The 12500-nt window shown below is 40.7% G+C and overlaps 1 protein-coding gene across 1 annotated transcript in view; it reads right to left on the bottom strand.

The window, feature by feature from the left end:
* LOC137979886 (DNA polymerase alpha subunit B-like) overlaps positions 1 to 12500 on the bottom strand; it is a 34324-nt gene that overhangs the window by 17979 nt on the left and 3845 nt on the right. Inside the window, exons 2-8 of the mRNA XM_068827200.1 lie at positions 11484 to 11611; positions 11102 to 11199; positions 4955 to 5006; positions 4432 to 4547; positions 3067 to 3269; positions 1022 to 1110; positions 508 to 663 (exon numbers count right to left, since the gene is read on the bottom strand). Of these exons, the coding sequence (XP_068683301.1) occupies positions 508 to 663; positions 1022 to 1110; positions 3067 to 3269; positions 4432 to 4547; positions 4955 to 5006; positions 11102 to 11199; positions 11484 to 11611 (842 nt within the window). The remainder of the gene's footprint in view (positions 1 to 507; positions 664 to 1021; positions 1111 to 3066; positions 3270 to 4431; positions 4548 to 4954; positions 5007 to 11101; positions 11200 to 11483; positions 11612 to 12500) is intronic.

Here is a 12500-nt window from a genome sequence, read left to right as displayed (position 1 = left end):
CTTCTTGTTCTTTAATTCAAAGCATTCTTTCAACCAGTTTAATTAAGCACTTCCATTTTCAAAGCCCTCCTGAGCCTTGACGGGTGACATGAGGGGAAGTACAAGTTTTAAAAAACATTTCTGCCTACTGAAATTGAGTTTGTACAATGAACAAGAACATCCAAGATTTTGCCATCACTTAAACCTAGTAAGTCCTTTACAAACTTCAACTGGAGTTAATCATTTTTTTCCGTAAATTACTGTAACGACAGTGGCCGCTATCACACTAGCGACTGACTATGTGAAATCAGGACTGAATTGGTAACTGCACCTGAGTTTCAAAGGCATGGTCTATCCATCTAATGTAAATCAGTGACGAGGGAAATTGGACCATGTATCCATCTTGAATTCACACCTACACGGAAAATGTATCAGATTGGTTACCATCTAGATGGATTATCTGTCTCTAGTGTGAAAACGTCCAATGATGATGGCTTTGTTACTGCATTAATTTAATTGAGCAACTACCTGGCCTGGAAAAAGTGCAAACTGTCGTACTTCCGAAAGGTCTAACTTGACCCTTGTTCCTCCTGACAGCTCCTGTGAACCTTCTAAAAGTACAGACTGCACATTCAGTTTTCCATTTGAATCACAGCAGATTCGGCCAATGACGGGGACTTCCTCCTTCACATTAAAAGAAATAATTCCTTTATTGCACAAGAATATCTTGGGTATTTTGTTTAGAAAACTCCACCATCTTTTCAATCAAATCCCTGCAGTAGCTGTGCCTCTAAAGTGTTTTGATGGAAAAAGTGAATTTCAGCTTTGATTTTCCAAACCTTTATTCCAAATCCTTGGAATTGATAGAGAAATCAACCCAATTATTTTTTCAACCAATCAGGAGTAAAAAAAAAGCACCTTCAGCCAATCAGGATCAAGTTATTACGCTCTCTCTCTCTCTCAGCCAATCATTGTTACGTAATTTTGCCCTTTAGTGATAAGACAATACAAGATTAAAGAAGATGACTGAAAAGCAACTGACCTGAGATTGAACAGACAAGTTAGAAAACTCCTCAACCTTCAAACTTTGTTGTAGTTTTTCTGCCATATCATCAATAAGATCACTAAGTACTGAAAGAACAACAAAACTCTATGATTACTGTACCTACATTTATCAAGTAATTGTGACCTCTCACACAAAAACGTATACAAACGGTTTTGTGTTAAACGGGCAAAAACCAATGGCTAACCAACAGGTAGCTAACAGCTAACGGCTTTCTCAACGCCTTCAACGGGTGCGCAAAAACTTTCAACAGGTTAAAATTTTTCCCAACAGTTTGTGCTGTTTTTTTCCACGCCTTTTCACAACGCTTTCAACAGTTTGCCGAATGGCTTCATTTTTTTAACGGTTCTTTGTGATTTCCAACCCTTTTCAACACTTTCAACGCTTTACAATGCTCTGGAAGAATATTTTCAACCCTTCCCGAACAAGGAGCTGAACACCTTTAGTTTAGGTAACCAGTGGAGGCATGATAATCTTTATTGGAGAGCGCGTGGGAAAGGCTGACATTACAAAACCTTCAGTGGCTAGGAGCACAAATGTCTACAGCACTGCTACAAAATTACACCCCTCCAGGTCGAAACGAATTTGAACTTCACCTCTCTCTCATTGCACCGTGTCAATTTCTCGGCTGTAATCAACGTTATTTGGCATTGACATGGGAAAGGCTGATATAACAACCAAACGCCACAAGTGGCTGAGGTGCATGAGATCAAAACATCTAGAGCGCAGCTAGACAATTCCAACACCTTGAGTCCAGACAAAATCGAACTTCACTCTTCATCTCAATTGTTTTACAGTATATCCATGTCAATTATTGCAAATTGGCAAAGATCAGGCTTTGAAACTTTGCGTGATTTTTGGCGTTACATAACCCCACAATAACTCCAATATGAAGAAAAAGTATGTGGAAAAAATCAGAGAGCGAAGTGCACTCAGCTCCCTTTGCTCGCGAGCCGATTTTCTCCACCACAGAGCTTGTTCACAAGGTGATAATTTATTTTTACCATGCTCTCAATTATTCCTTGATTTAAACAAACAAAATGTTCCCTGGAATTAATTAAGTCTTTATTAACAAGTGACTGAAAGACAACTCACTGCTGAGCGTTGCATTACCACATGCAAATATCAAACACCGCAGTACGTATGCAAATTTTAGCTTGATCAAATTGGTAAATGTTGCATGACACTGCTCTTGTCAATTATTTCAACAAATCAAAGGGTGCAATTATTCCAAAATTTCGGGTGAAAATTAAATGAAACGGAACCTTTTTCCAGAAAAGATTTTCAAAAATTTCAGACAACCTGTTTCATCTTCCCATAAAGTGAAAATAGTGATATTCTATTACAAAAACTATAAACTGTCTTTGGCGATAATGATCTAGTGTGTCCACTGTTATCAGTCGGTTCGTGTGTGTCACTTTTTATAGATCCTAAACATTCATGCGTGTTTACTTTTGTCTCACTCAACAGTAATATATAAACCCCAGCTGGTGAACATGCTAGTCTGTTTTGAAGAATGCATTGACTTTTCATCGTCAACAAGTTGTCGACCCCACAAGGGGTAAGGGAAAAAACACCCACGGCTTTTTCCAACGCTTTGGGACAAATATTTCCAACTGCTTTTCTCATCGCTTTTAATGGGTAAAGGAAAAATCCCAACGGCTTTCTCAATGCCTCCAACGCTTTAGTAAATGTTTTCAACGGGTACACAACGGCTTCAGCCATTTAATGGGAAACCATTAGTGTACGTTTTTGCATGAGAGGTCACAATAAAATAATTAATATTATTATTATTGTCAATTACAAGTTCCATAAGATATAAGGGGTCTCGGACTAAAATAATGATTTATAAATAACAGGACAATTTCAGAGTTACACATTAAAATTCAATGTGCAATACCATTCTACAAACCCCAGTAAGGACCAATAAAGCCTTTATCACAATGTCATTGTAAAACTGTCAAGACCAACATTACTTAACGAAACATGGATAATGTTGTAAATGTTGTAACAAGTTTACTTACCAACAGCTTTCTCTGCCTGTTTTTGGAACATGTACTTGTAATTTTTCACTAAAGCCATTTCTGGGTTTGCATGCTGTACTGTCAGGCCGGATGTGGGAATGTGTTGTCTGATAACCTGCTCAGGATCAGCACCACTTGGATTAAAGGTAAATACAACCTCTCCAGAGTTGGAACGTGAACCATACTTTACTGATGGAGTGGCACTGTTAAAAGCAATGGGTTGTACCCATAAAATAACTGTTATTTCTAATACATGTATGTTCCATATGGTGTTCTTATTTATCCCAAAGGTGATGCTCTTGCTGTTGACCACAGTTTTGGTATTTGAAAAGGATGTGATCAGTGTAAACTTACATTTTAAAGAAAGTTTAACTAAAATACAGTAATTTAAATGATATTTCCAATCGTACTGGTGATTAAATGAAATACTATCATCACATCTTAAGAGTGTACAGGGGCACAGCTAGAGGTGACTGGGGTGCCTTTGACCCTTGCTCAAACAAAAGGACGCACTACAAAAGGCATAGTGCCTTAGGCACCTGCAGATGATTTGTAAATCAACCGAGGATGCATACAGAGCTCTGCGATAAATTGTACACTAAAAAGCCCCTGATGGCAGCAATCAATCCCCCTTTTACCATGTTGTCTGATACATGTAATCTGCTTATTCAAGGTGAAGCCAAAAATAGAGTTGGCTTGGCCCTCCCCTTTGGCTAAATGCTCATTAGTGAAAGTGCCATGTTTAGTAAAACACCTTCTGAATGCTGACGGGACAATCTGGTAACTGGCCTAGTACATGTAGGTAATTAAGACACAGAGCAGCCCAGAAGCCCTTTGAAAATAATTATTATCTATGCCTCTCGTGTTTCAAATTGCTTCTTGTCAAAATAAGCATTGAAAGATTTACCATGCGTGCGTTGTGCCCTTATAGCATGACGTCTTTATTCCGTATAACTATTTGGATCAGTTTTGTTTGTGTAACTCTGCCTTTAAGCAGCAATGTACAGACTTGGGCAGTCTGATGAGACAGAGGTGGCCATCACCTAGACACACTTTGTTGATGTCTGGATTACACTTTTTAAGTTTTGTTAAAACAGCTCCAAAGCCATGCCCACATAAAATATTAATTTTATGAAATGTTAAATATTGTGTTTCAAGTAAAAACCCAACCATGTGCACGAAAACTAAACCGCAACCAGTAATAGTAATTAATTTGTGGTTTTATGTCACTTCTGATTGGTTGCTGCACAATGCAAAATGCTTAAATAAAATCAAAGTGTTCCTGGTTTTCAGATTCACACTGTCACTATCATGTATTTGTTTTGAATTGTCAACCTCCTTTCATTTGCAACTCATAATAAATACCTCACAGGAGAGAAGGTGGATGTAGAGAACACAGCAGGGCTGGGGCTTCGTCCAATAGATGTGTGCCTTTTATTTATTGGTGCTTCTGGAGTTGTATGTGGCCTTTTAACAGCACCCTTATTTAAGAAACGTAATGGCAAAATATTATTTTCATTTTTCTTTTCTCTGCTCAATTATAACAAAAGAAAACAACAGAAAACATATCTTGACACAATACAAATCTATGCTTGCACATTTTCTACATTTCCTCCCTTGGTATTTTGGTACAAATCTGAACACACTACAACTATGTGTACTTAGGATCATAGGAAAGCTCTCTACAAAGACTCTTGCTTGATTTTGTCAAGATTGATACTACCCTTACAAACTTGAATCTTTGCAAGTTTTTTACAAAATTTATTCAGGCATTAAAAGTCTCTCAAATCTCCATAGAAGATTTTCAAGAGCTCTTCATCTTAAAAGATCTTAGTTCCTTGAAAGTTTTTAAAAAATCCTCAACAATCCAGAAAGATCCTAGACTGACCTTTCCAGGAGTTTGGTAGCATTCAAACAATTGCTCATCTTCTTCATTTATGCTTTATATGGATTTTTGTGTCAAGGTACCAACTGAAGCGTTATCCAACTTTACGACACAGGACGAAACTAAGTTAATCAACGACTGACATGTTTTATTCCTTCTCTCCCCAGTCCCTATTGCGCACGGCCTACACAGTCCAAAGTTCACGCTAACACAACATCTCCCCTTTCCAAGGTCACAAACAACTTTTTTTTAAAATCACAAACAACTTAAGGTTCTCATCTCAGACAGCAAACAAAAATAAGAAACGATGACTAGATCTTGTCTGAGATTTAAAACGGTTTGTCTCCAGGAACTGGTGTGATGTGTGATCGATTCCGTCTCACTGTGCCTCTACCTGTCTCAACCGTGTAGGATCTTGGTGTTTCTGCTGCACTGGCAACTGTTCCCGTAACTGTTCCTGCAGTGTTCCCGTCATTAATGTACACCTGGGTGCCGGGTTGTAGTGGCTCTAGCGGAACAGATCTGTGACGCTGGTTGAAGTTGGTCCTCAATTTGTCCTTGCTGTCTGCTTCTTTTTGACGCAACTTGTCGATGTCAGGCCAACTTGGGGCCAAATTTGTATGAAGAGTTGGAACGGTGGTCCTGATTTTCCGTCCCATGAGTAGCTCTGCTGGCGAGTGTTCACAAGCAAGTGGGGTAGATCTGTATGCTAACAGTCCCTTGGTTGGGTCTTTCTCTTTCTTCAGAAGAGACTTGGTAGTCTTCACTGCTCGTTCAACCTCGCCGTTTGCCTGTGGGAAGCGGGGACTACTTGTTGTATGTTTAAATCCCCAGTCCTTTGTGAATTGGGTAAATTCTGCTGATGCATACTGTGGACCGTTATCACTCCTGACTTCCTCTGGAATGCCGTGTCGTGCAAAGATCGCCTTGAGCGCTCTGATAACTTCAGACGATTTGGTTGTCTTATTCATTGCCGCTACCTCTACATAGCGAGAGAAATAATCAACCACTATCAAGTAAGTGATGTGATCGAGTTCGAAGAGATCAGTTGCAGTCATTTGCCACGGACGCTCAGGGAAGGGTGTTGGCATGAGTGGTTCTGGCCTGATTACTCGGTGCCTTGCACAGATTTTACAGTTCTCCACCATATCTTGTATCTGGTATATCTTAAACCTGGCCACCAAACAGAACTTTTAGCTCGCTCTCTGCATTTAGTTATCCCTTGGTGTCCTTCGTGTAGCTTGTCGAGGACTTCTAACCTCAGGGATGATGGGATAACAATTCTTGATGATTTCAGCAGTACTCCTTGAACTACACTTAGCTCTCCTCTGTCTGACCAATACGGTTTCAGTGCATCATGAAGATTAAACTTGTTCGGCCAGCCCTCAAGGCAATAATCTTTAATCTCCTTAAAAATGGTGTCTTCATCTTGAGCCTCCTTGATTTATAGTAACTTGATGTCTGACACAGGGAGTGAGTCAAGTACACTGTCGAGATATATGTTCATCTCTTGTTCCTTTATGGAGGTCTCACACTCAGAACTGGTTGGCTGGATTCTAGAGAGTGCGTCAGCCACGTACATTTCCTTTCCAGGCACAAGGATGACTTCTTTCAAGTGGAAACGCATGAGGTGCATCCGAAGACGCTGTATCTGAGGAGGGACGTCATTGAGTGCACGCTTTGTAAGGAGCGGCACCAGTGGCTTGTGGTCCGTTTCTGCAATGATGGATTTACCCACGATGTAGTCACTGCATCGCTCACATGCCCAGGTCAAGGCAAGGGCCTCTTTTTCGATTTGCGCATATCTACACTCCACTGGGGTGAGTGCTCTGGATATGAATACCACTGGTCTCCAGCTTTCATCATCTTGCTTTTGAAGGAGGACCCCACCCAGTCCAAAAGATGATGCATCAGCAGAAATCTTTGTTTCTCTGTTGGGATCATATAATGCTAGGACTGGTGCTTTTGTTAAGCTAGACTTGATTTCTTGGAAGGCTTTCTCTTGTGGCGGTCCCCAGATCCACTGGCTCTCTTTCTGCATCAGGTCACGAAGAGGTTTTGTCTTGTCAGCTAAGTGCTCTGCGAACTTGCCCATATGGTTCACCATACCGAGGAATATACGCACGTCATGAATGTTGCTTGGTGCTGGGAGGTTAACAATAGCTGTTATTTTGTCTGGATCTGCTTCAATTCCATTAGCACTGACCACGTTTCCAAGAAACTTGATCTTTGGGGCACTAAAAATGCACTTGTCGATATTGAGCGTCACGCCTGCTGCGGACAGGCGGTCTAAAACTGCTTTCAATCTTCTGTCATGTATTTCCTGGGTAGGGCCATGACAAAGGACATCGTCAATGTTGCATTCAACTCCTTCCAATCCTTCAAGGATTCTTCTACCCATGCACTTTTGGAATTTCTCGGAACCTGAGCTGATCCCATAGGGAAGAACGTTGAAGCAATACCGACCCCAAGGTGTAATGAAGGTGGTTGTTGGTCTTGAACTTTCTGACAACTTTATTTGCCAAAATCCAGAATTTGCATCCAGTTTCGTGAAGTACTTCGCTCCTGCAAGCTTTCCTAGGGTGACATCAACTGAGGGTAACGGGTGATTCTCGTGCTGTACATACTCATTTAGCATTGTGAGGTCAACACACACTCTTACTTGACCATTAGGCTTGGGGGTCACTACCATTGGCGCACACCATTCCGTTGGTTGCTCAACGTGTGAGATGACTCCAGTTTCAAGCATCCTTTGAATTTCCTTCTTGGTCTCAGCATAAAGTGGCATTGGTACTTTCCTTGGCACTGACAAGGCGAAGGGCTTTGATCCATCTTTGAGCTTGATGGTGTACTCTTCTTCCATTTTTCCCAGACCAGTAAACAGCCTTGGATATTCGTGCATTACTTTTGCCTTGTGGTCGTCACTGGTTAACTCACACACCCTGCTTATGAGTTTCAGGTTGGCTGCTGCATTCCTGCCCAAGAGTGGTCGGGCCAGATCCTCTACAACGTAAATATCTTCTTCGATGGACTTAAGTTCATTGGTAAGACGAGCTCTGAACACTCCCTTACAGTTCATTCAGTATTTGCATGGGCCTAGTAGAACCTTGGTGGTAGGTTGTAACCGTGCTTGGCTCAATTCGAGAAAATTGTGGAGTGGAATCCCTGTTACGTCAGCACCACTATCAAGCTTGAATAGCAATGGTTTTTCATTTACCGATATCGTGGCAGTCCATGGTGTCTTGCTATTGCTTTGCACTTCGTCTAACTCTACTATTTCACCGAGGAAAAATGATTCCTCAGTCTCAACTTCAAAAACAGTTCCCGATTTTGGATTTGCTGAACTCTTGCACGCTTGTGCCCAGTGCCCTATCTTCTGACATTTTCTGCACTTAGAAAGACGGGCTGGACAGACTTTCTTTGGGTGTGGCTTTCCCAAGCATCTTGAACATTTCGAAAGCGTGTTGTTTGAACTTGAGTTTTGGCTTGAATTGGGTTTTGCCGGAGAGTTTTTGGTAGGAAATTTCTCCTTTTTCTTGATTCTTCCTTTAGCGATACTGTCAACTTCCACTGATTTCGATTTAAATCCACCATCAAGTATGCTTTGTTGGTGTTTTACCGATTCGCGTTGTCTTGCCAGGTTTGTAGCTTTTTCTAAAGTTCACTTCGGATCGAGTTGTAACCTTTCCGAGAGGTCGCGATTTCGTAGTCCCACAACAATGTGGTCTCGGATCAATTCGTCTTTCAACGCACCAAAATTGCAGTACCTCGCAAGGCCATACAAATCTGTGATGAAGCTGTCAACAGATTCCCCCTCTCGCTGGATTCGGGAATTGAATTTCGCTCGCTCGAAGATTACGTTTCTTTTCACAATGAAGTGGTTCTCAAATTTGCCTTTTACCTGATTGTAATCATTTTCTTCTTCAGTTGTGAGCTCAAATGAAAGGAAAATGTCATCAGCTTGATCGCCCATTGCATAAATTAACATGTTTACTTGGTTTTCGCCGCTTCGCTTTTCGAGGCCAGTGGCTTTGCGAAAGCGTTCAAATCATTGAATCCATTTCGGCCAGTCCTCCGGCTTGAATGAAATTTTCGCCGGTGGCGGGACTTGAAAGTTTGCGACCGGTTGGATTTCTGGTGCGGCTTCCAGTGCTTGAGCTACGGGCGGTGGATTTTGCTGCGAGGAAATCGCACCGGGGGAAACCTCGTGCTCGGCGGTTGACATGTCTTTGTCCTGTTTGTCCTTTTTGTTTCTGCTTTCCAAACAAACTCAACGGTTAATTCACAGTTCGATGAAAGCGTAGCGAAGGTTCAAAGCTAATGTGAAGATCCCACTTCTGACACCATGAAGCGTTATCCAACTTTAAGACACAGGACGAAACTAAGTTAATCAACGACTGACATGTTTTATTCCATCTCTCCCCAGTCCCTATTGCGCACGGCCTACACAGTCCAAAGTTCACGCTAACACAACACCAACAGTGATATTTGGTAAAATAAATTTATTCTGGCACCATGCTCTTAATGTTCTTTTTACGTAAAAGATGTACCATTGACTGCACGCACAGGAGCACTGCCCATAACTTAAAATACTGCCCTAACCTAGGCACTGCTTACATGATTGTACTTAGTTTCACTTGGCCAACAGAAAACTCCCTGAGGAGTTCTTACAGTCAAACCAGGCTGTACATTACCCTTGCCTGGAGACAGGGGATAGTCACAGAGCTTGTGTGCAGTTTATCATACTCCACAGATTGATGATAACAAAAATTCTTACTGCCCTTTAGAATGAACCTCCAGCTGGTTGACTGTGAATGAACTGGACCCTAGTGCAAATATGACACTGTTTCCTTGGCATGCATACCATAAATTATGGCCAACAAAACGACTTTGTACATTTGTGCCACCAGTATGACCCCTTGCAAAGCAAAGGGCAAGGCAGTTGTGGGCAAATTGGTATCAGACATTAAATATCTTGCAAGGTAGGAAGCACATGAGCATGTTCACACTGACCAGGGCCAGAATTTTGAAGAACTATTTTAAGAAATGTACACCCTCTTCAATGCAGAGAAGACAATAGCCTGCATAGCAGGCAGTTTCGCGAATTTTAGACGCTTCTTTCCACCAGGCTTGACTATTGAGTGATTAGTTTTTAGTTATGGCCATGCAAAAACCTGGAACTCGTCACAGATGATTGGAAATGGGAGGTTTCGGAAGAGGTGATTGTAGGCGGGTTCTCACTCCAACTGCTTCCCCCTTGCTTTCTGGTTTGACTTCGTTCCAGCTTTTTGAGCGACCATAATTAAAAAACAATCACTCGAAAGTCAACCCCAGTGGAAAGAAGCGTCTAAAATTCACCAAACTGCCTCCTACACAGGCTAAGAAGACAAGAACTGCACAATACCATCCAGAAAGTAATGGCATGGTAGAAATGGAGGCAATACGATAGAAAGCATGTTGTTGTTCAAAGTATGTTTATGACCACTAGCTAGACTGTGACGTCTGCATGCCTTTGGTAATTATGGCAAAAAGATCCAGCATCCTTTAGTCAACCCAAAACACAGTGTTACATTTTGTTTACCCATGAAGTTTGTTTACATGTAACTGTTAATCATGTCAAATATGGTTGTGAGCTTTGCCTGCCAGAAGTAGTTTCTGAACATGTCAGAAAGCTAAGGCCCACTCCAGACAAATACCAGCAGAGCTAGAAAACACTTGTAAACTACATGCAGCTGCCCCGAGACAACAGAAAGACTGCTATGATCAATACGTTCCTGGAGAGGAGATTGGCAAAGGGAGTGTCACAGTATCACACAACCATTAATGGCATCATGTCATGGTTATGTAATGAGTCTTGACAGACAATAAAAGGCGAGTAGAAAGCATAACAGGGATACTGAGACCCAATTTCTCAACTTTTTTACTAGTAACTTAGGCACAAAATTATAAGTGTTTGTCTGAATAAAATTATAATTCAATGATTTGCTGAAAATATACACAAAAATTACACCAATATCAGAAAAAAACACAACAATTTTGTGTTCTCAACTTTCGTGACAGATTAGCTGGGTAAATGTACTAGAGCCATACCCAAAACTACTTTGAGAATACAAATTTGCCACTTTTCACTCTGAGGGAATCAAAGGATACAGTTCATCAATGTTATTTTTATCAAACATTAAGTGCTTGGTGTCTTCTTGGTTTATGCTCAACTGCTTCGAACGTTTCCTCTCTTTTGGCAGGCTTTGCTACAAGAAAACAATCAAGAGTTTACTTCACCACACCCACTTCTGGTGGAGTTACAATGATAGACTGATACTTGACTTAATGTTAGATATCTCCACCATAATAACAAGCTTCATTTAGGAGCTTGAAATATTTATTGTAACCAATATAGTCGGATTTGCGACTGAATTTTTTTCCTTTGAGACTAAAATATCTGGAGAAGTTTCACCTTCGCTCTTTGGAAACAAAAGGGTTAAGCAGATTCCACTTTGCTACTACTTGTGCTTTTCTCTTAATTACAACCTACCTTACGCTCAAACTCTACCAGAGTTAATAGTGTAGGTTCGTGATTACAGCCAACGCCTGTTGCATGGGCAATCCATTCTTCAACCAACTCAGAGGGACTCAGACGGAATAGGACACAAAGTTCTTTTACTACCCAAGAAAACATAAGCAGATGGTTGACATGAGCTAAGATAAATTATAAAGAACTCAGTACGTAGCATAATAGTGAAAAACTGTCGGTCACATAGTCAAATAAGCCAAACAATAATAATTATTATGACCCATAAATGCAACAGACAGTCACATCAAGCATCAGAGATAACAGATGAGAAAAGGGCCCTGTGACTGTGCAATGTAGTTTTAGTCTGAAACCCACAGATAACCTTTACTCATTAACGCATTGACACCTCAAACACCCTAGGACACCTCCAATTGCCAAATAAAATTGTCTGGTGTTAGAGTAAAATCTGTTAAGGACGGTGCCTACTAAATTGTTATTGCGCATACGTTCTGCGCATCTACAGATACTCGGATTTCTTATCGCCGATGTTTACTGATGCAGGGATATTAATTTTTTGCGCGGTATAAGACTATGCAGATCTTTGTAAGTTTTCTTGGTATCCAAAAAGAAAATTGGGGGTAACCATGCATTCTTTAGAGATATTAAGCTTCAATTTGAGAAAGAATGCCATACATTGCTTTGTATTTTAAAGCTTTTTACAAATATTGTTCATGAATTATCTTTGAAAAATGCGTGGTTACCCCCAATTTTCTTTTTGGATTTCAATAACACTTGTTAACCCATTGACTCCCAGAGGTTCCCCATGGATGGCTAAAATAGAACATTTGGCGTTAGACAGAGTAAAATACAAAGTCTGGCTGGTTTAGGCTAGTTTGGACGTTAAAGGGTTAAGATTTACCTTTCCTGCATAATCACAAATCGGGGAAAAAATACCTTTGAATTAATAGGCACTGTCCTTAACTCTTCAATTCTTGTATTTGAAAAAACTAAATACACTGTACTTTGATACATCATTGT

Source organism: Montipora foliosa, chromosome 12 (assembly GCF_036669935.1).
Source record: "Montipora foliosa isolate CH-2021 chromosome 12, ASM3666993v2, whole genome shotgun sequence".
Taxonomy (NCBI): domain Eukaryota; kingdom Metazoa; phylum Cnidaria; class Anthozoa; order Scleractinia; family Acroporidae; genus Montipora; species Montipora foliosa.
Note: the sequence above shows the minus strand (reverse complement) of the source record. Positions and strands in the feature narration are given on the sequence as shown.